This window comes from Ochotona princeps, chromosome 14 (assembly GCF_030435755.1).
Source record: "Ochotona princeps isolate mOchPri1 chromosome 14, mOchPri1.hap1, whole genome shotgun sequence".
NCBI classification, from domain to species: domain Eukaryota; kingdom Metazoa; phylum Chordata; class Mammalia; order Lagomorpha; family Ochotonidae; genus Ochotona; species Ochotona princeps.
Window position 1 is genome coordinate 43,494,255 of NC_080845.1, and position 24,186 is coordinate 43,518,440.

The 24,186-nt window shown below is 38.6% G+C and overlaps 1 protein-coding gene across 2 annotated transcripts in view; it reads right to left on the bottom strand.

Moving 5' to 3' along the window:
- Positions 1–24,186, bottom strand: part of DENND4C (DENN domain containing 4C) — a 119,058-nt gene that overhangs the window by 69,821 nt on the left and 25,051 nt on the right. For both annotated transcript variants that reach the window (XM_004581082.3, XM_036496749.2), the window contains exons 3-10: positions 21,089–21,341; positions 20,252–20,321; positions 17,553–17,722; positions 11,710–11,948; positions 9,795–9,861; positions 8,735–8,793; positions 7,729–7,873; positions 1,651–1,826 (exon numbers count right to left, since the gene is read on the bottom strand). In XM_004581082.3, the coding sequence (XP_004581139.2) occupies positions 1,651–1,826; positions 7,729–7,873; positions 8,735–8,793; positions 9,795–9,861; positions 11,710–11,948; positions 17,553–17,722; positions 20,252–20,321; positions 21,089–21,341 (1,179 nt within the window). The remainder of the gene's footprint in view (positions 1–1,650; positions 1,827–7,728; positions 7,874–8,734; positions 8,794–9,794; positions 9,862–11,709; positions 11,949–17,552; positions 17,723–20,251; positions 20,322–21,088; positions 21,342–24,186) is intronic.

Sequence of the window (24,186 nt, forward strand, 5' to 3'; positions counted from 1 at the left end):
CAAAAAAAAACTTGTACCCTCATTATCCCTAATACTCGTATATTCCCCTTCTCTAACCCTAAGGCAACTATTATTTTTTCCCTATGTAGATTTGCCTGTAAGTATTCCAGATATTTCATATAAATTAAATAACAATTTGAACTTCTTAACAGTAAAATACTGGAAAAAGGCTAAAACAGATCAAAGGACCCACACAAAAATACAGAAACTAATATGTAACAGAGTTGACACTGGAGACCAATGGAGAAAAACAAACTGACTTCTCAATAAACAGTAGATAGGACAACTGTTTATTGAATGTGGGAAAAATATAAAAATTATGGTATCTCTGTATTACATCATACAGTTTTATCAAGTTCAGCTGAATTAAAGGTCTAAACAACAGAAGAGTATACAATTATTTCCAGTTATGCCCAACATTTGAATGTTTTGCAGAAAGTTTTATTTTTAAATACATCTGGATTTTTTTTCCAATTGTGATAAAAAAAAAAAAAAAAACAGAAAAAACCTTAGAACCTTAAAAATAGTCAAGTTAGTATTTTATGACTTCAAGGCAAACAATTCCATATGCAAGAAACAAAAAGAGTAATCCACAAACGGAGCTTTATAAACACAATAAATTAAAATAAGCCTCTCTTCATGAATAACACCAAAAACAGAGTGAAGTGACACTTCACAGTATGGGAGAAAGTATTTGCACTGCATGTAACAAAAATTAATTTTGGGATATAATTGTCTAGATATCCAAAGGATTAACAATCCAACAGCAAAATAAGCAAAAAAGTAAATAAATAAAGCAGTAAAAAAGTAAAGGAACACCCAACTCACAGAGAAAACTAAAGGGCAAAAAGAAATGAAAATATTCAATTTGCTAGTTAAGAAAGTGTGAATTAAGGGCATAGTAGATACCATTAAAATCAATCCAGAAAAAACAAACAAACAAAAAAATTAAGTCCAACCTGAACAAGTGTTGTCTATAAAGAAAATTCTCACCTGCTGCTTAACAAGGGGTAAACTTGGAAGAGCAATATGGTGTTACTTATTAAATGTGCCTATCTTTCCTACCAGGGATTAAGAATAAACTTCAGAGGAATTCTTGGCCATAAACTAAAGGAAATACGCGCAATAATGATCAGAACTTTGTTTTTAATTGCAAAGATCTATATGTAACCTGTAAGTTCATCACACTTATCAATGGATGTACATCACAAAGAATGCCAAGCAAAGAAAATTTTCACAGAAAACTTCATATATTAGATAAGGAAAAAAAAAATACACCTGAGGCCTGATGTATAGCTCAACTGGCTAATCACACCCCTTCAAGAGCCAGCAGTGCTGGATCCCAGTGCTTGCAATGTGAGGATTTAGCCACAGAGACACCATGCTGGGTCTTAAACTCTTTATAAACACAAATATCTCCTACTCACTGTTATCATTCACAACTCAAATATAAGCTAATTAAATACTGAACATGCTTTTTTCAAACCATCCAACTTTCCCAAATACTAATAGCTACTTGAGAACTGCTGAATTAAACATGGTTAATTAGCAACTTTCAAGAGCATATCTCAAGATGTTTTCAAAGAACTGCTAAACATAATGCCAAAAAATAATAACAAAATGGGAAAAATATTAAAGGAACCAACTTACATATATAACACGTTCGTATCCAGGTCAATGCAAACAACATCTTGTGGTGGGTCATGCAGATCAAAGTACCTCGAGTCAACTCCAACTATAAATGGCAAAGGTGCACTAAGCACCGCAGCCAGTGACAGAGGGCAAAGGGGAATGTACGGGCACTGCCACTGAAACGGAAAGATCATCTGGAGAAAAAGGTGCAAAAAGTAACAAATTTTAATTTTCAATAAAATTATATACTAACTAAATTCCTGAAAAAGGACCACTAAAAGGCAGTTAAACTAACTTTGCTTCCACTAAATGACATTACAATATTAATAGGAAATCCTATGAATAAATGTGATTTTGATTTTCAAACATGACAATGATCACAGGCACATAAAATAGCTAACAAGTTTTTGGAATTTAATTGTAAAAAACTCATGTTCTCATTGCATAGATAGAATAAAAGCAGAAATAAGATTGTTCAAAAAGAATCATTAAACAAGCTTACAATCCTTAATTCCTATTTATTTAATTGGCCTATTAATTATCAAAATGACCTCTGACCCACACAGATATGGATCCCATGATCTACCTCCCAGAAACTGAAGAGTGAGCCAGCAAATGTTAGTTTTGCTTCTCTTTTTCTGCTTCTCAAATAAATAAAACTTTAAGTTACAAACCAATTTATACAGGTTAGCATGCTGGCTCAACAGGCTAACCCTCCACCTTCATGCTGGCAGCCCATTTGGGCACTTGCTTGTGTCTAGGCTACTCCAGTCCCTATCCAGCGCTCTGCCTGTGGCATGGGAAAGCAGCAGAGGATGCTGGGTCCTGACCCTATACCTGCATGACAGGCTCAGAGGCATCCGCATGGTTGGCTCCTAACGTCAGATTGGCTCAGCTCTGGCTGTTGTGGTCATCTGGGGAGTGAACTAACAAATGGAAGAGCATTCTGTCTCCTTCTCTAAAAACCTGCTTTCCAATAATGTACTGGTGAATAGATCTTATTCAAGACTTTTAACTACTCACATAGATTTTTCATAAGCTGTATCTTCTTCCACAAATTGAGGTAACCTAGTACATATGTGTATGTAAATACTTGTATTTCAAAATCATAATAACTCATGGTTTACATTTACTTTATTTGTTGCAAACAAAGTGAGACTCATTAAAATTATATGACAATGAAAAAAAACTGCTTTCAATAAAAATTTAAAAAAAACTTTTAAAAAAGAAAAAACGACTTATGTAGAGACAGTCACTTGAAATTTTCTTAACTGTTCAAGTCAACACATAAAATGAGAGTTGGGAGTTATGGAACAGCGAGCAAAAGCACCATTTGAGGCATCTACCTCCCTTCTCTGTGTGCCTGGGAGTGTACAACTGTCATCCAATCCAGCTTCCTGCAAATACACCTGGGAGGCAGCAGACTAAGGTTAAGCACTGAGTCCCTGTCACCTAAATGAGAAACATGGAGTGAATGCTCAGTCCCTGAGGTTAGGAGGTCTATTTTTTTTTTATAAAAGATTTATTTATTTTTTTATTGCAAAGTCAGATATACAGAAAGAAGGAGAGACAGAGAGGAAGATCTACTGTCCGATGATTCACTTCCTAAGTGACTGCAATGGCCGGTGCTGTGCCAATCCAAAGCCAGGAGTCAGTAACTTTTTCCAGGTCTCCCATGCAGGTGCAGGGTCCCAAGGCTTTGGGCCATCCTCGACTGTTTTGCCACGCCACAAGCAGGGAGCTGCATGGGAAGTGGAACTACCGGGATTAGAACCAGCGCCCATATGGGATTTGGGCGCATTCAAGGCAAGGACTTCAGCTGCAAGGCCATCACACCAGGCCCAAGGTTAGGAGTTCTTATAGGCATTTGGGGAGTTAACAAATGGGTGAAGATCTCTCTCACTCATTCTGGATAATCTATCAAATAAATAAATCCTCTATATACGAACATGATTCAACTTCAGTCGTATTTGACATCAAATGTTTACATTTTCCAGGATTGCTACAGTGTCCTAACATGTTAAGCCACCATCTGCAACAGCAGCATCCCATATGGGCACCTGTTCGATCCAGCTTCGCATTAATGGTCTGGGGAAGGCAGAGGAAGATGATCCAAGTGTTTAGGCTCCTACCACCCCACCGGATATTTGGATGAAGCTCCTGGTTCCTGCCGTGAACACGGCTCAGCCACTCATGGCCATTGCAGTCAACTGGGTAAAAGACTGCCCTTTCCATCTCTCACAGCACCCATGTGGGAGACCCAGAGGAAGCTCCTGGCTTGGGATCGGCTCAGTTCCAGTTGTTGCAGCCATTTGGGTAGTGAACCAACAGATCAGAGATCTTTCTCTCTGTCTCTTCTCTCCGTAAATCTGATCTGCCTTTTCAATAAAAAAAGTGAATCTATATCTGTATCTCTCTTTCGGTAACAGTGTTTCAAATAAATAAACACATTTTAAGAAAAATCTTTACATTTTCCTTTCTAAAACTACTTTAACTGTATCATGTCCATTTTACAAAATACAAGTTTTTGAAATGTAAAATTCTGAAATTTTAACCAGTCCTCTAATATTGAAATTTAATCACAGATATAATCTTTTCCCTCTACTACAAATGTCTTTGATGTTTTCCAATGTCTAACTCAATTCCCACCATTATTCACCACTCCTCATGAGTTCCCCCAATCCCACAAAGGCTATAGCATTTACTACTTGTGTATCATTACAGATAATTATTCAGCTTTGGAATTCCTCACTGCAGTCCATTCATTTACTTAACAAACATATGAACACATTCAGTACGACAAATACTATTCCCGATAGGCTCAAAACAATGAATAAAACAAAGATCTCTGCTTTCCTAGAATGCATGGTCTAATGTTATCAGTCAGTAAACTTTCACATTAAAAAAAATTATCTCTCTTTTTTATTTATTTTATTTTTATTGGAAAATGAGATATACAGAGAGAAGGAGAGACAGAGAAGATCTTCTGTGTGTTGATTCACTCCCAAAGCAGCTGAAATGACTGGAGCTGTGCCGATCCAAAGTCAGAAGCCCAGAGCCTCTTCTGGGTGTCCCATGTGGGTGCAGGGTCCCAAGCCTTTGGGCCTCCTTTCTTTCCTAGGCCACTAGCAAGAGAGCTGGATAGGGAGGCCCAGCGGCATGGCCTAGCAGCTAAAGTTCTTGCCTTGAACGTGCCGGGATCCCATATGGGCACCAGTTCTAATCCTGGCAGCCCCACTTCCCATCCAGCTCCCTGCTTGTGGCCTGGGAAAGCAGTTGAGGACAGCCCAAAGCCTTGGGACTCTGCACTTGGGACTCTGCACCCGTGTGGGAGACCTGGAAGAAGTTCCTGGATCCCAGCTTCAGATCGGCATAGCATCGGCCGTTGCGCTCACTTGGGGAGTAAATCATCGGATGGAAGATCTTTCTGTCTCTCCTCCTCTCTGTATATCTGACTTTGTAATAAAAATAAATAAATCGGGCCCGGCGGCATGGCCTAGCAGCTTAAGTCCTCGCCTTGAACGCCCCAGGATCCCTTATGGGTGCCGGTTCTAATCCCAGCAGCTCCACTTCCCATCCAGCTCCCTGCTTGTGGCCTGGGAAGGCAGTCGAGGACGGCCCAAAGCTTTGGGACCCTGCACCCATGTGGGAGACCTGGAGAAGGTTCCTGGTTCCCTGCATCGGATCGGTGCACACCAGCCGTTGCGGCTCACTTGGGGAGTGAATCATTGGACGGAAGATCTTCCTCTCTGTCTCTCCTCCTCTCTGTGTATCTGACTTTGTAATACAATAAATAAATCTTTAAAAAATAAATAAATAAATCTTTTAAAAACAGAGAGAGAGATGGATGGGAAGTGGAAGCGCCAGGATTAGATCCAGTGCAATATGGGATCCTGGCGTATGCAAGGCAAGAACTTTAGCCACTAGATTACCACACTAGCCCCAAATAGTATCCGTTTTAAGCTTTGCAAACCATATTGCTTCTGTCACAACTATTTAACTCTGTCACATTCATACACAAAAAAAGTCATAGGCAATATGTAAATTATGGGTCTACATTCCACTAAATCTTTCCTTACAAAAAACAGGGGGGAGACAGCATTTGGCAAGAAGATTTTTAGCTATGGACTGGTAACATTTGGTCTGGAAGAGGGAAGAGATAGAAAATAATAAAAAAGACATAATAAACAAAATACATACTATGTCAAGAATTGGTAAGTGCTATAAAGAATGACAAAGTAAAACCACGTGTAGGCAGAAAGAGTTCACAGTAAGAGAGAAGCAAATTATATTACAACAAATACACAGACCTCATGAAGGAAGTTACAAGTGACTTGAAAGCTGAAGTACATGAGGGATTCAGCAGAGACCATCAAAGGAGCAGAGGGCTTCAGAAAGAACGAGTAATTAGGACCAAGGCCATTAGGTATGGAGATAGCTTAGTATCCCTGGGGAAGGTGGTGACAACAGGGCATGAAGCAGAGTGAGCAAAGAGGACCAAGCAAGCACACTGAATCTGAGAGATATTTTCCATTCAACAAAGGCTGTGTTACACCTGCACTATCTTAGAAACCTCTGAACAAATCGATAGGTCAGCAAAAGCAAAATAAAATACCTCTTTTCTTTATTGACTTCTGCAAAAAAAAAAAAGAAAGAAAAAAGAAAAACACACAAACCCTCCCCCCAAAAGAACAGTTATTTTTCCAAAGGCACTTAGAGGTTTCATCAATTTTTGCTACCAGTCTCCATTATGACTTTGAAATTCTTTGGTATCCAAAACATCCTTGATTTGAAACATTTATCTTGTCACCATCTTTTATATTTTCCTTCTTCAAATGGTAACTTGCCTTAAATTCTAAATCCAAATTTAAATATGGTTTTGCATGCAACTCAGTATTCCAACATCAATTACACAAATCTCATATAATGTTGCATTTTCCAAAAAATTTCCAATTTTACATTATATTTGCTATACCTATTTTTACTCTGAATTGCTAAAAATTAGAGACCGAGCTACAAAGATTTTGAAAAAGGAGCATGGGTAAACACTATCGTTTTAGGAAGGAATATTTGAGTGGGAAGTTTTTAAAATCAGTCAGTTCATTAGGAAATATTTTCTAAACTCTTGTTTCAAATGCAACTGTAGACTGATAAAAGTTAATACTTAATATAAGTTCTTTTTTTTTAAGATTTATTTATTTTTATTACAAATTCAGATGTACAGAGAGGAGGAGAGACAGAGAGGAAAATCTTCCATCCGATGATTCACTCCCCAAGCGGCCGAAACGGCTGGAGCTGAGCCAATCCAAAACCAGTAGCCAGGAGCTCTCCCAAGTCTCCCATACCGGTGCAGGGTCCCAAGGCTTTAAGCCGTCCTCTCCTGCTTTCCCAGGCCACAAGCAGGGAGCTGGATGGGAAGTGGAGCTGCTGGGCACCCACATGGGATCCCGGCATGTTCAAGGCAAGGACTTTAGCCACTAGACCACGCCACCGGGCCCTTAATATAAGTTCTATGTAAAGGCCCCTGGAGCCTCACTTTATATGTGTAATAAGAAGCTACCAACGGGTTTTGAGCAGGGAAGTTTTTATATCATGTATGCTTTACTTATAAGTTAAACATCTGTATACTACTCAATTTTTACAACCACTTCATAAATATTGTTGGATCACTATGATTATAAGGCAAAAGGAGGAGAAAATAACCATGAAATTCGTCTGCGTAATATTGGAGTCACTGAAATTTGCCCAGAACATTTCATTTAGTATAATCAGTTTTATTCATGAGTTCTATCATATGTAATGATATTTTCTATTCTGTATAGAATGTTAAATTTTGAAATATCTGAGCAACATTTTTCTTCAAATACAAGTTACCCTTGTTTTCGTTTTGATTCCTATTTCTCTTTAAAACCTGATCGTATTTACTGTATAATATAGATTTAGTACATTATATTTAACAGAAAAAGTTATGTTAAACTTTTACTAAAGTGAGGCTCAAACGTGCTTTCTTTGAAAGAAACTACCTCTTGAGCGGGGAAAAAAAAAAAAAGCTCTTTTGCCATGAATTTTGTCCTAAAAGGAAAATTCTATACTTACAGCTACCACAGCTTCAGCTACCCCGGTCAGCACAGCTGGCCTAAGAGAATGGAGAAGAATCTTGCTCTCCAGTAAAACAAACAGCAGTAGTGTTGCACAATTCTCAGGACCCAAATTCATTAGCAAGGTGCTAAAGTTGGCACCACTAGAAAAAAATAAGAGAAATGATGATGAACTATTTTGCTAAATCATGTTAACATTTTCCTTTGAGTTATATCCTAAGTATTAACAGACAGAATCTAGCGTTAAGTTCAGGGACTTCTTTATTAATAACACCAAAAAGCAGAAAATTTAATGAGATACCATGGAGTGCCATAATAAACACATCCGTTGGTCACAAAGAGGTATTTATCAGAAAAGACATTCCTAAAGCAGTCGTCTGAACTGCACTGAAAAAAATGAAAGAGGTGGGGTAGCAGGTAACATAGCAAATACCCTGAATCAAGAAACACTGTTACACTAATATTCAACAAATTGAAATACATGTTTTATGACAAAAGCACTGTAGATAATGAGACCAAAATAATAATAAAAAAAAGATTAGGCTGACAAAATTACAATTATATCTGCATTATCCAAATGACACACAGGCTGCAGTGTGAGTCAAAAATTAAAGGGAGATGAGAATAACAGGGTACCAAGGAAAGAGGTTAATACCATAGTCCAAGTAATAAAGCATGCTAGCCGGGAGTAGTGATACAAATGAACAAAGAAAATTAACTCAAGGCACATTAGGAAGTTAAAACTGGTTCACACTGAACATTTAGTGATGAAATGAATATGGAGAAGAAACCGAAAAGAGAAATATTCCCTATATCCAATTTTACAATTTTTCTAAGTAGTCCCACTTTTAAAATAGTCCCAACATCCTCCCCAGTATCAAAGTTGGAAACATTAAGATTATCCTTATCTACTTGTGAAATTACACTTCACTTTATGATTTAAAATATTTTAGAGTATTCTGCTCCAAATTAAAACAAATAAAATTCTAAATACTATTAATTACCTTAGTGGTAAAGGTGTAGAAACTGGCTGTGATAATATTAATGCATCATGGACTGACAGCTTAAAAAAAAAAGGTAAATTAGCCAAATCAATTTTGAAATATAAATCTTGAGACCAAACACAAAATGGAAGTTTACAATATAGACTTTTTAAAATAAACACCAAGATATAAAATGACAGCTGTATTAAGTTGGCAGTACCATATTCGTTCCGTTTCTTCTAAATGGTTAATTTGTCTAAATTCAGATTAAATTAACTGTTTAAGAATGGTTGCTTAAAAGTTGCAAAGCATGCTTTCAAAAGGCTAGTAAGCACTTGGCAGTTCCTTTGGTCATAATGTTTGCTGGAGTCAGCACTAGCAGTTCTACTTCCAAGAGACTGTACATGTGGAGCAAAATTTTTGGCAACTACTATGGCAATCAACCTCACTTGCACACTATCCGTGAAATCATGTGTACAAACAGAGTATAGACCTGTTCATGTTTATACTGTTCTCCCATGGTAGGCTGCACATGTTCACAAGCTGTAGGCCCACCCAGGTCTGCCACTTACTCAGAGTAAAAAGAAACCAGTCTTCTGGTACAAACATTTTGAAAAAAACAGTGTTTAACCTGTTTTGTTGGCTCATTTCCTATTTACTAATCATTCTGGTATTAAGATCATAGCCATAATAGATTTCTGGATTTTACATCATTAAGATCAGCAAGATAAAGGCCATGCACAAACCAATAATGACAATGTCATGAACCAAGATGGTTATAAATATGCCAATTCTGCACACACAGGATCCAAGAAACTAATAAAGAAAGGATGCTTGGTAAAACTAAAACAACAAACCAAAAAAACAGGAAATTCAAGGATGTTATGAATTCATTATTACTTCACCTCAAAAGATGAATATTCAAACTGATCAGTACAAAGCTGGTTCACATACTGATTTTATTCTCTTATATTATACACGAAACCTTAAATTTTCACTCCAACGGGTTGTAAGAAGACAGTCTACAATGCTTTCAATGAACATATGCAGACATTTCCCAGGACACACACTTTTTGATTACCTGTACAAGGATTCTTGGTCTTTGTGGTGAAGGAAAAGGGATGTTTTGCATAAAATGTGAGATGTGCCTAGAAAATTTTTTAAATAAAGATCATAATTATTATTCTAAAATGCTTCACAGATTCTAATATATTAAATATCATGTCCCATTCCAGTCATAAGAAACTTATGCTAAATAAGTATATGTGCTCAATATAGTTATGCCTATTAAACTGAAATTCATAATCTGTTTCCTGATTCATACTCTATATTAATATCCCATTATTATCAGGAAGATAAAAGTAACAGGAAAACATTCTTCATGAAAGATTTTTATAGCTCTGATTATCAGTGCCAGTATAGGCAGCAAACTCATACATTGAGTTAATAGTAATAAAATGGAATTTCATCCTAAGATGACTTCTGTAACTTCGGAAAACTACCCTTATTTTCCCAGCCTATAAATACTAATTTTTAAGTTTTTCCCCAGGTTTTCAGCTCTTTAGGGCAACTAAACACAAGGTATTACATCAACCATGGAGGAAAAAAAAGCTCATATATACTATCCTTTTTTTCATATTCCTAGAATCTTAGTTTTTCCAAAGACTGCTAACTTGCTACTAACAGCAAATTTTGCTTCAAAACTTCTCAAATAATCCAACAATCTAAAGCTCAAAGTATAAACCATTAAACTGGCACTCCATGATCACAACATTAAAATTGAACCCATACTGGGGCCCGGCGGCATGCCCTAGCGGCTAAAGTCCTCGCCTTGAAAGTCCTGGATCCCATATGGGCGTTGGTTCTAATCCCGGCAGCTCCACTTCCCATCCAGCTCCCTGCTTGTGGCCTGGGAGAGCAGTCGAGGACGGCCCAAAGCTTTGGGACCCTGCACCCGCGTGGGAGACCTGGAAGAGGTTCCTGGTTCCTGGCTTTGGATCGGCGCACACTGGCCCGCTGCGGCTCACTTGGGGAATGAATCATCAGATGGAAGACCTTCCTCTCTGTCTCTCCTCCTCTCTGTATATCCAGCTTTCCAATAATAAAATCTTAAAAAAAAAAAAATTGAACCCATATTTCTGTATCAAATTATGATACGATTACACACAGTATTTCACCCAATATTTTATTTTTAAACCTTCGTATAATTACATTCACCTTGCATAACAAAGAGAATGAGAAAACATGGGGGCAATTTTTAATAATTATGTCAATAATAAAAAACAAGGCGTCAACACTATGGTTTAGTAAGTTAGGCCTCTGCCTGCAGCATGGTCATCCCATGTGGATATTGGTTCAAGTCTCAGCTGCTCCACTTCCAATCTAGTCCCATGCTAATGACCTGGGAAAGCAGTGCAAGAAAGCCCCAGTACCCACAAGGGAGACCCAAAAGAAGCCTTTGGCTTTTGGTTCTTGGCTTTGGACTGAACCAACTACAGCTATTGCAGTCACCTGGGGAGTCAACCAGCAGAGGTAAGATCTCTCTCTACCCCTCTCTCACTGCATCTTTTCCTTGTAAACCTGTCCTTAAGTAAAAATAAATTGAAAAATTTAGAAAAAAAAATTTTAAATTCTCATATTGAATATTAACGCACAGATGTTTTATAGTTAGAACTTGCATTGGCCACTTTTTTATGTGGGTGTGAGTATATAACAGTAACTACTTTTCTGCTGGTGACTAAAGAAGTAATAAGAAAAAAAAATACTAAGACACAGAGAGTTATTTTCTCAGTTGATTTCTCAAAAGGATTGATATGGCCATCCTTACCTCCACTCTTTAAGTTCAGTCAGTGACTCAGGTAAAAAAGGAGTAAGGGAAAAGTAAAGTAAGTTTGACTCTATTCCTTCCAAGCATGTTGAAAAGGTTAGCAAACAATGAAATGTATATTTTTACAAATTATTTTTGCATCAAACAGCTCTCTCATCAGTATACATACTTTTCAATGGGAAGAGGATGTGGTCCAGACACAGAAAGCTTGTAGATAAACATAAGAAATTTTCTAAAGGCTTCAAAAAAAGGCCAGTGTGAGAGCAAACAAATGCATTTGTTGGAATTGATGGACTTGGAGACCACTTTTCTCTCCACAGGTGTCAACAGGCCCAGCTGAATCAGCTGTTTCTCTGTTAAAAGTTCCCTGGAGTAAGGTTCATAAAACTGGATGGCAGCTCCATATACCTACAAGTAACAGAATTCTGGTATAAGATTCCAGGTTGTTTTCAAATCTAATTTCTCTTTTTCTCTTTTTAAAACAAGAAATATTTGCTCAGAAATTGTAGATAAATGAAAAAACAAAAGTCACCCAAAATTCTATCCCAGAGATAACATCTTGACAGAAATTCTAGATATTTACTGAAATGCATCCAGCCAAATATCTTACAGAGAAAGGAACAGTAACCTTTCGTAATTTCTTTTCAGTTTTAATCATACAAGGAAATTTTTTGCCTAGCACAACCTTAGATAGTACTACCTCACAATACACTCTAAAGATCTCATTTCATACTAAAACATACATGACATCTACCACCTGAACCGTCATACACTGCACAATCTGAGCATTAATCACCTTCACAGTGCTATAAAGCGATCACTGCTATCCACTTCCACAACTTCTTCATCACCCCAACCAGAAGTCCATATCCCTTAAATAAAAACTTTCTAGGATAGTATTATAGCATAGCAGGTAAACCCACCACTTGCAATGCCAGCAGACACCAGTTCTTTCCCAGCTGATTAACTCACTTTTTAAAAAAGATTTATTTTTATTTTTATTTTTATTGGAAAGGCCAATATACAGAGAGGAGGAGAGACAGAGAGGAAGATCTTCCATCCGATGATTCACTCCCCAAGCGGCCGAAACGGCTGGAGCTGAGCCAATCCGAAGCCCGGAGTCAGGAGCTCTTCCAGGTCCCCATGCGAGAGCAGGGTCCCAAAGCTTTGGGCCGTCCTCGACTGCTCTCCCAGGCCACAAGCAGGGAGATGGATAGGAAGCAGGGCTGCCGCATTAGATCCGGCGCCCATATGGGATCCAGGCACATTCAAGGCAAAGACTTTAACCACTATGCTATCACGCCAGGCCCCTGATTAACTTCTGATTCAGCTTTCTGTTAATCAGTTGGAAAAGGCAGCAGAAAATGGCCAAATATTTGGCCCCTACCACCCAACAACCCAGATAAAGCTTTTGGATTTGGCCAAGCACCAGGATGATCATTGTGGCCATCTGGGGAGTAACCAGTGATGAAAACTTCTTTGTCTCTCCCCCTAAAGTGTAATTCTGACTGCCAAAATAAGTTACTAGACCTTAAAATAACAACACTAATACTAACTGTCCACTGCCTAACCCCAAGATTTCCTGACCCCTGGAAATCTGTATTTTACTTTTATTTTTACAAATTTGCCTAGTCTAGGTCTTCCTTTAAGTAGAAGAATATAGTATTTGCCTTTTGTTGTCTGGATTATTCACATTTTCAAGCTTCATTCACGCTGTGGCAAGTATCCAAATATTCTTTTTTAAATATAAGAAATATTCTACCCACAACATATCCATTCAGCCATTCATTCATAAATTTTATTCATCAATTCGTTGTTGCACTTTGAGTTATTTCCACATTCTGGCTACTGTGAATAATGCTACCAACAATATACTGCTTCTTTTGGTAGAATTACTGTGTGACACAATTTTGTGTTTAACTTTAAAAGGAACTGTCAAACCGTTTCAGACAGCAGCAATACCAGTCTACATTCTACAGGGTCCCGAGGCCTTAGACGATCCTCTGCTGCTTTCCCAGGCCATAAGCAAGAATTTAGATGGAAGGTGAAGTAGCTGGGTCACCAATTGGCGCCCACATGGGATCCTGGTACTTGAATTAGGGAAGATCAGCAACTGAGCCATTGTGCTGGGCCCACTACTCTACATTCTTACCAATAATGCTCAAGCGTTCAATTCTTCCACCTCCTAATCAGTTCGGCCTTTTTTTTTTTTTTTTGGCTTTAATACTATCCCAACAAGTATGAAGCCATATCTCATGGTGATTTTCTCAAGTGTCTTTTCAAACAATGTACTGGTCAGGGCACGGCACAGTGGCCGAGCAGCTAAATCCCTCGTCTTGAACACGCCAGGATCCCACATGGACGCCAGTTCTAATCCTGGCAGCTCCACTTCCCATCCAGCTCCCTGCTTGTGGCCTGGGAAAGCAGTCGAGGACAGCCCAAGACTTTGGGACCCTGCACCTTCATGGCAGACCTGGAAGAAGTTCCTGGCTCCTGGCTCTGGATCGGCACAGCACCAGCTGTTGCGGCCACTTGGGGAGTGAATCATCAGACGAAAGATCTTCCTCTCTATCTCCTCCTTTCTATATACCTGACTTTGTAATAAAAATAAATAAAAATCTTTTTAAAAATGTACTGGCCAATTTTACATTTTCTTTAGAGACATGGCTATTTAAGTCCATTCCTCATTTTAAAACTGGATTGTTCAATTTTCTGCGGGTGAATTACAGGGGTCCTTACATATTCTGGCTACACATACCATGCCAGCTCCATCATTGGCAGGCATCTATTTCATTTCTGTAGACAGTCTTATAACCTCTTGATAATGTGCTTTGAAGGGAAAGTTTATAATCTTGACAAAATCTAATTTATCTACTTTTTGTTTTTTGTATTTAAGTTTTTTAGGGTCATATACATGAAATCACTGCCAAACTCAGTATCACCAAGACTTTCCTCTATACCTTCTTCTACGAGTGTGACACTTTTGGCTCTGCTTTAGATCTTTGATCTATGTTAAGCTAACTTATGTACATGGCATTAAGTTATATCTGTTTACCGTCAGATGTAAACTTTTTATTTCCTTTACTCCTTCAGTTGCTTTCAACTTACAAGACCCTGTGTGGCCTTTTTACTTTCTCTGTCTGTATCTTTAGAAAGGTTCCGCCTACTGACGTAATTGTTCATCTACGTTCAGTCACTCTATTTTTCACTTCAATCCACTTCTATCTACTACCTTCCATCTCTACTCAAACAATTCAATCAAGGTCTCCAATAACTTTCAACTGAGCCACTTTCAGTGATTAATTCTGATCTCTGTATAATATAAGATATAGCTGACAATCCCCTATCTTAAAAGTCTCTATTCTTTGTACTCTCTGGAAAGGTCAACAATCCAAATTTGTATTTGTTCTCTGGAAAATTCTCTTTTTCCTACTCTAGATCTATTGCTGTTGTCAGTCATTCTAAGCCAAACACTATTTGAGAAATTCCTTCTTTCATGTATTATTTTACATTTTATTTGAAAGTCAAAGAATAAGGCGGAGAAAGAGAGAGAGAATGAAAAAGAGAGAAATATCTTCTACCTACTGGTTTATTTCCCAAATCCCCTCAACGGCCAGACTGGGTCAAGTACTTCTAATATTTCAATTATAACTACTGCACAAGTTCTAATAAAACACAAATCCAGGGCCCGGCGGCATGGCCTAGTGGCTAAAGTCCTCGCCTTGAACGCCCCGGGATCCCATATGGGCGTTGGTTCTAATCCCAGCAGCTTCACTTCCCATCCAGCTCCCTGCTTGTGGCCTGGGAGAGCAGTCGAGGACGGCCCAAAGCTTTGGGACCCTGCACCCGTGTGGGAGACCTGGAAGAGGTTCCTGGTTCCCGGCATCGGATCGGTGCAGCACCAGCTGTTGCGCTCACTTGGGGAGTGAATCATCGGATGGAAGACCTTCCTCTCTGTCTCTCCTCTTCTCTGTATATCTGCCTTTCCAATAAAAATACATAAATCTTTAAAAAAAAAAAAAACACAAATCCAACTCTAGTTCCACCTAACTTCATTCCTGAAATTTCAATACAAACGACTTCTCAACATCTCCATTTGAAAATCTCAAAGGCATTATAAACCAATATTTTCAAAAGTGAACTATCTAAGTCTTCCAAAGGTCCCAATCTATTCAACCACAATTCTACTATCTAGAAACTTAGAAGTCACTCTCAACTCCTTTTTCACTTGCCAAATTGCAGAATAACTACTGCACTAAGCTTTATTGGTCTCAGTGGGAGAAGAAAATTTTTTAATGAAAAACAAACCCAGGGACACAATTCTTTCGAGATAAATTCACAATCCATGTATATGGCATGTTTTCATTTTCTTGCAGTACCTTTCCCTCTTTTCAATACTACAGACCAATCCTACAGTACTACCAAGAACACATCATATTTCATAAAATTGTGTATTTGCACATTTTATTTCTCCACTGGTATGTCCTTTGATCTATCTACTTTGCAAGCTACAACTAAAGTATCATTTCCTTTATGAATGAATGAATGAAGAAAAAGAGAGAGGAAGGGAAGAAAGGAAGGAAGGAAGGAAGGAAGCCTTTCTAATTCCCTGAGTTTCTCTGGTGTTTCACGGTTTCACTACGACATAAAAAGTGGTAGTTTCATTTATTTTTTTTAAATATTTATTTGCAATGCAAAGCAACAGTGAGGGAAAGAGACAGAGATCTTTCATCTGCTGGTTGTCTCCTATGTGGGATGCTCCTATCTGGGATGCCAAATAAATGCTAAGGGAAAGCAGCAGAGGGTGGTCCAAGTCCTTGGGCTTCTGTACCCACAGGGGAAACCCAGAAGAAGCTCGTGGCTCCTGGCTTTAGCTTCAGATTGGCTCAGCTCCAACCTTTGTAGTCTTATGAGAAGTCAACCAGCAGATGGAATATTTCACTTCTTCTCTGTAACTCTTTCAAAAAATGTGAAACTTTAAAGAAACTTTTTAACTTGAAAACTCAATTTTTCATCAACCTCTGAAAACTCTCATCACCACTTAGAATGCTATTTTTGTCTAATCTCCTCAACTGGATAAATGCTTGTATAAACTCGTCTACAATTTTCTGTGCCATATTTAAAGCATTTCATTAACTCTCAGAGAAAATAAAATGTCTTACCTGCTATCTAGATTATTCAGTGAATCTAAAGTACATTTTTCTCGTTTACAGACATTTGATTGTTTTTCTAATCTGTCCTTTCAGTTTTCAAAATATCCTGTTAACATTTGAAGGCTATTAGGTCTTAATTTATTTTAGTTATATATATATACAACTTATTTTATACTGTCATTCTTTCATTTCAATATCTTGAAAGCTTGGAATCCATTCAGTTTTTTACTGTGCCTTGCTGATCCCTCTTCTGTACCTATGTCCCTGTTACTATAATCTCATCTTGCAGTATGGGTGTGGTCGCTATTTATCCAGAAGAGGCTTTGTGTTTGCTGCTGTCAAAGCTCTAGAGCCTGGCCCAGTGCGATGGCTCAGTGGCTAACTCCTTGCCTTGAATGCACCAGGATCCTATACTGGAGCCTGTTTATGTCCCTGCTGTTCCACTTCCCATCCAGCTCCCTGCTTGTGGCCTGGGAAAACAGTCAAGGATGGCCTAAAGCCTTGGGACCCTGCACCTGTGTGGGAGACCCAGAAGAGGCTCCTGGCTCCTGGCCTCGGATCGGCTCAGTTCTGGCCACTGCAGCCACTTGAGGAGTTAAATAGCAGACAGAAGATATTTCTCCCTGCATCACCCCCAATCTGTAAATCTGCCTTAAAAAAAAAAAGGTGCACAGTTTATCAGTATCCTGAAACCAACTTTCAGGCTGATTTCTAATCCTGGGCATCACAACATAAATATGCTGATATTTATATAGGAACAATATGTTCAAGTAATCCCATTATTCAAATAAAACTTTTATTTATCCTCTATGCGATAAAAACATAAATAAAAATTTTAATTAATGAGAAAATATTATACCTTTTCAGCTGAAGACCCCGTCAGAACAAAAGTTGAAAACACTGGAAGTGGATATTTGGTTTGAGGGTCCCAACATTCAATTGTGGCTCCCATAGGAAGGCAGAAGAGAGGTACAGACTCTGAGAGGGGAAATGACTCGTAGTCATCCTCTGGGTACCTAAAAATTAAACCTTGAGTGGAAAGAAGAGAAAGACAAACTTAAAAATAGCTATTGTTCCATAAATTATATGATACATATTAAAAATATTTAACATCAAGTTTCACAAAGAATTGTAAAATCAACTTCTCTTGTCATAACAGAAATTAAGCTAAATTAATCAACTACCCTTTGTATTTTACCCTTAACCTTATAGCTAATTAAAATACAGAAATACATATAATAAATTAGTCAAATAATGTTGAACACTAATCTTGATGATTTATTTTCTACAGATAAGTCATTATGAAAGCCCGCCATTTCAGTTAGTCATTAGCAAAAAAAAAAAAAAAGAATACATGTAACAAAATAATGCCAAGCCAATAGTCATTATTCATAAATCCATCTGGAGAAATAGCACAAAAGGCATGCAATATGACAAAATAGAAATGTTTGTGACTCTGCAGAGTACAAGACCAAAGAAAGCAGAAACAGAATTAAGAAACATAGCAGGGGCTAATCCTCCACCTTTAAGCATTGGCATTCCATATGGGTCCTGCTTCATGCCCTGGCTGTTCCACTCCCCATCCAGCTCCCTGTTTACAGCCTTGGAAAGCGGAAGAGGATGGCCCAAAGCCTTGGGAACCTGCATCCACATGGGAGACCCAGAAAAGGTTCCAGGCTCCTGGTTTCAGAACTGCTCAGCTCCACCTATTAAGGCTATTTGAGGAAGGAAAAGCAGATGAAAGGGCCCAGCACGATACCATAGTGGTTAAAGTTCTCGCCTTGAGGCCTGGCGGCGTGGCCTAGCAGCTAAAGTCCTCGCCTTGAAAGCCCCAGGATCCCATATGGGCGCCGGTTTTAATCCCGGCAGCCCTACTTCCCATCCAGCTCCCTGCTTGTGGCCTGGGAAAGCAGTCGAGGACGGCCCAAAGCTTTGGGACCCTGCACCCGCATGGGAGACCCGGAAGAGGTTCCTGGTTCCCGGCATCAGATCGGCGCGCACCAGCCCTTTGCGGCTCACCTGGGGTGTGAAACATCGGATGGAAGATCTTCCTCTCTGTCTCTCCTCCTCTCTGTATATCCGGCTTTCCAATAATAATAAAAAATCTTTAAAATAAAAAAATAAAGTTCTCGCCTTGAACGCACCAGAATCCCATATGGGCGCCAGTTCTAAAGCTGGCAGCCCCGCTTCCCATCCAGCTCCCTGCCTGTGGCCTGGGAAAGCAGTCAAGGACGGCCCAAAGCCTTGGGACCCTGCACCTGCATGGGAGACCTGGAAGAGCTCCTGGCTCCTGGCTTCTGGCTTCGGATTGGCTCAGGTCCCGCCATTGCGCTCACTTGGGGAATGAATCATCAGACGGAAAATCTTCCTCTCTGTCTCTCCTCCTCTCTGTATATCTGACTTTCCAATAAAAATAAATCTTTAAAAGAAGAAAAGCAGATGGAAGATCTTTTTCTCTATAACCCCTTCTCTCTGTAAATCTTACTAAACACAAAAATAAATAAATCTTAAAAAAAAATCACTGCAAAGCCCCTTCAGAACAAAGAAGCCATATGACATCAGTGAAGTAGCACTAACGTCACCAATATACAGACCACCTCTAAGATGTATATCTGAAACAGAATTCAGGGTACAAGGTTAGTCTCTAAAACACTGTATTCTAAAATAAGTGTTCCAAACTAAATACCTGAATACTTTCAAAAAAGCATCTTTCAACATATTTTTTTAGTGACACACTCTCCTTACCAAAAATATAAATATTTCAGGAAATCACATACAATCAACACATTAAAACAATATTAACAGTATCATTTAAGAATGATTCTAAATTTTATATATTATATTATATATTGCTCATTACCACAAATATTTTTCAGATGAAAATTTATCAGGTCTAAATCTGCCTGATTTCCCTGCAGCAAAAAATTGATTTCAAACCCTGCACACAATGAAAAATATTTGATACTGCTTCTCTTCACAAAGAATTGCAGTATCTCTTCTATTTACAACTGGAACGTACCTGTATGTTCAGTTTTTACCCAACCATAGCAGTGGGGTGAAGAAGTCACACTTTATATCTTTACAGCCCTTGACACTTTACACTGTGCAGTAAGAATGTGGGATAGATTTCTCAAACACTTCATGGCAAGTAACATGTGGTTTCAAATAAGACACACAGAGATAATGGAAGGAAATGGAGAAGGAAAGATGCAGTTTGACATCTTTCCAACTGCCAAAATATAAAACGTCAGAAAGTAAGTATTTTCCCATTAAAATTAAAACCTATTAAAAGAAGACCAAAAGTTTGAATGCTTAGTTCACAAATGCTTGCTCTGAATAAAACCAAAATGTAATTCACAGCATTATTACGATGGGGGGACACATTTATATAACTCATAACAGTAAACAACTTAATTAAGAAAACATCTCTTTAGATGATAAAATTATAAACAATACAATCTTATGGTAGATCAATTCCACAAACTACTTAAGGTAGTGTACTTCAACTCTTCCAACCAAATATGTAAAGGTAACTCCTTTCGTTTTGAGTTCACTTACCAGCTTTATATGCTATTGCATTTGAAGCAGGCACAGACTTCTTATAACAGAGAAACACACTGGATCCCCACTGTAAAAGATAAATTAAGTTTAAAAAGGGAGGTAAAAACTTGATTTTGTTGAGCGTTATCTAAAGATTCCTACTTATTCAAGTGAATCTATTTAAAATGTTATCCAATATATTATACATTATATAATTCAACAAAGCATGAATTAATTTGCAAATACTAATACAAAAGGGTTATAAGAAAACCACTATACAAAAGCTGCTCGAAAACAGTTTCAGAAAGATCAAAATTTTGTAATCACCCTAAGCCAGCCTCTGCTTTAAGGAGACAGTATAAAATGGAGTGGACACTCGATCCCAAATGAGAAAAGACTGGAGATACTGGAATGCTTTGAGAACAGATATTTACTCCAAGATACATCCTTGGCTTCACAATATAAAATCAGGGATACACATTTGATTGCTGCCTATTTAGCTAATACAAGGATATTTCAAAAGGTAAACGGAGAGGCCGACACTGTGATTCAGCAAGAGAAGCCACAATCTGTGATGTCAGCATCTACTGTGAATGCTACCTGAGCCCAAGCTCTCTGCTAATGTGCCCGAGAGGGCAGCAGAGGATGCCCAAGAATCCTGACTCTGGGTGAAAACATTCTAAATCATCAGACAGAATTTGAAAAAAACAAAAGCCACAAAAAGTAATTACCAATACCTAAAAATAATTAAAAACAAGAAAATGAGTATATGATAAACCCAACAGTATACAGGAGTCCAGAAAGTATTCTTTTTTATTTTCCTATCAAACTCCAAAAGTGTAACTTCTTTCTTACCATTCCACAATTTAAGTTTTTGTCCACTTTGCAGAAGGTATGAGGAGGAGTTTCTCCTTTACTCGTTACAATAACACATATATCAGTTACAGTCAAGGAATTCTGGGGTCGAATTAGAGGAGCCCTTCGGTAAGTGATAAAGATTCTTTGCGAAGTGGTTGAACTGTTGTTGACATTGGCGCAGCGACCATAGGGAGTGGCTTGGATCACTTCACAACCTGGAATAAGCCGTTCCTTCCCTTCATACAAAACTCTGCAGGATGCAAAACCAGACTGATTTCAGGTTAATGTTGTTTTGTTTTGTTACGAAAGGGCTTATTTCTTACTGGTGTGTAAATCTTAATAGCAAACCAAATTTAAAATGACAGCCTTGAGAACTATTATTTCAAAATAATTTTTTAGAATATTTGTTTATATTACAAACTCAGATATACAGAAAAGAGGAGAGACAGAGAGGAAGATCTTCTATCCCATGATTCACTCCCCAAGTGAGCGCAACAGCAGGGTTGCTGGGATTAGAACTGACACCCATTTGGGATCGTGGGGCATTCAAGGCGAGGACTTTAGCCGCTAGGCCACCGCGCGGGGCCCTCAAAATAATTTAAGAAGTGAAATTACCAAAAAGAACTTAAGAAGTGCAAATAGGACTGGAGAATTTATTTATCACAGGTAAAACGGGAAAAAAAAAGGGAGAAAAAGGGGGGTAAAGCCATAAACATCCTCAAGACAACCTGAGAAGTTGCACAAGTTTTCCATTTCCACAAATTTCTTTTATAATTCTTGCACTGAAATCCTGCACTTTTTTTTTCAAGATATTTTTATTGGTGGGCCCGGCATGATAGATTAAAAAGATCTCTGCCTTTATTTCTGGTCTTCAATACCATATTATAAGTTTTAGCTGGGAAGGAAGGAAGGAAGGAAGGAAGGAAGGAAGGAAGGAAGGAAAGGAGGGAGGGAGGGAGGGAGGGAGGGAGGGAGGAAGGGAGGGGCAGGGCAAGGGACAGAAGGGGGAAGGAGGTATAGGGAGGGGAAGGGAGGAGGGCAGGAGGAGGAGGGAGGGAGCAAGGGAGCGAGGGAGGGAGCGAGAAAAGGGGGAACAGAGAAAGGAAGGTAGGAAGGAAGGAACCCAAACTATAAAGGAATGAATGAAAAGACTATTTCTAATAACATGTGATATGATATATATATATTTTTAAATCCCAAAGCACTCACAAGTAATCTATTGGAGTTAGTGAGCTAATTCAGCACTACACAAGAGTAATACATGAAAATCAGTTGTATTTCTCTACACCATCAATGAACAACAGAAAAAGGACATTAAGAAAATTATGGGCTGGGCTTCTGATGCAGAGGTTACGATATCTGCATCAGAGGAGTGTCTGGATTCGATGCCAGCTCTGCTCCAGCTCTGCTCCAGCTCTGCCCCTGACCCATCCAGCTCTGGGAGGCAGCAATGATGGCTAACTGATTCCCACCCCCATTTACAAGGCCTGGATGAAGTCTCTGGCTCCAGACTCCGGCTCCTCTATGAATGCTGCCATGGCAGGAATGTGGAGCTGGAATTAGCAGATGGGAACTCTCTCTCTCTCAAATACATTTTCTTTAAAAAGAAAACAATATTATTTTTAATAGCACCACATTGCTTTTGTTTATTAAGCTAATAATAAAATTAACCAGGAAGTTAAAGCACATGTACACTTAAAATTCTGCTGAAAGAAATTAAAAATACCCAAACAAAAAGCATGCAATTTTCACTGGTTGAAAGATTTAAAATTATGAAGACAGCAATACTCCCCCAAATTAATTCATAAAAGGAAGCTGATCCTAAAATATTTCCTGAGATGCTCTCACACATCTATTTTTACACATACTAGTGATAATTATAATAAAAAAACATAATACATGATACAAAGCACATGGTTTGTACAGAAAAAAAATCAATTTAGATAATCTTAGAAAAGCTTCTGCAAGCTTTAACAAAAAAAAAGTTAGTATATATCACAGTTATTACACTTGCTCTAAGCTGTAAATACACTTTTCTCAAGACTAAAAGCCACAGAGCAACAACTCTATTTTTAAAAACAGGAATGTTACTTTATTGAGTTCAGAGCTTCGTAATAACCCAATCAGCTTCTTAAAGCTAATTGTTGGGCCCGGCGGCGTGGCCTAGCGGCTAAAGTCCTCACCTTGAAAGCCCCAGGATCCCATATGGACACCGGTTCTAATCCCGGCAGCTCCACTTCCCATCCAGCTCCCTGCTTGTGGCCTGGGAAAGCAGTGGAGGACGGCTCAAAGCCTTGGGACCCTGCATCCGCGTGGGAGACCCGGAAGAGGTTCCTGGTTCCCAGCTTCAGATAAGCGCATCGGCCCGTTGCGGCTCACTTGGGGAGCGAATCATCGGACGGAAGATCTTCCTCTCTGTCTCTCCTCCTCTGTATATCTGGCTGTAATAAAATGAAAAAATCTTTAAAAAAAAAAAAAAAAAAAGCTAATTGTTGTGTGTTGGGGCTGGCACAATAGCTCAGCTAGCTAATCCTCCAACTCCAAATGCCAAGATGGCATATGGGCACAAATTTGTGTCCCAGCTGCTCTACTTTCCATCCAGCTCCCTTCTCGTGGCCTGGGAAAGCAGCAGCGGATGACCCAAAGCCTGAGGACCCTGCACCCATTTTGGAGACTCAGAGGAAACTCCTGGCTCCTGGCTTCAAATCAGCTCATCTCTGACCACTATGACCACTTAGGGAGTGAACCAGTGGACAGAAGATCGCTGTCTCTCCTTCTCTCTATAAAATCTGCTTTTCCAATAAAAATTTAAAAGAAAAATACTGTGTGTTTTATTATACTCATTCTTTCATGTTTAACAAGCTTATTTGATAAGCACAACAGAAATGGAACCTCACCTCAGGGCCTAATGCCTTCATTACAATAATTTTTTTAAAAGGAAATGATCTAACAATTATACTGAAAGGCACAGATTTGGTAAGGATGTATACAGATACGTAATCTAGGACTGCATTAATCCTGAAGTAACAAATTACAAAATTATCAAGATAGCAAATTTCTATCCTCTTGTACTTTATATAATTTCTTTCCCTTCA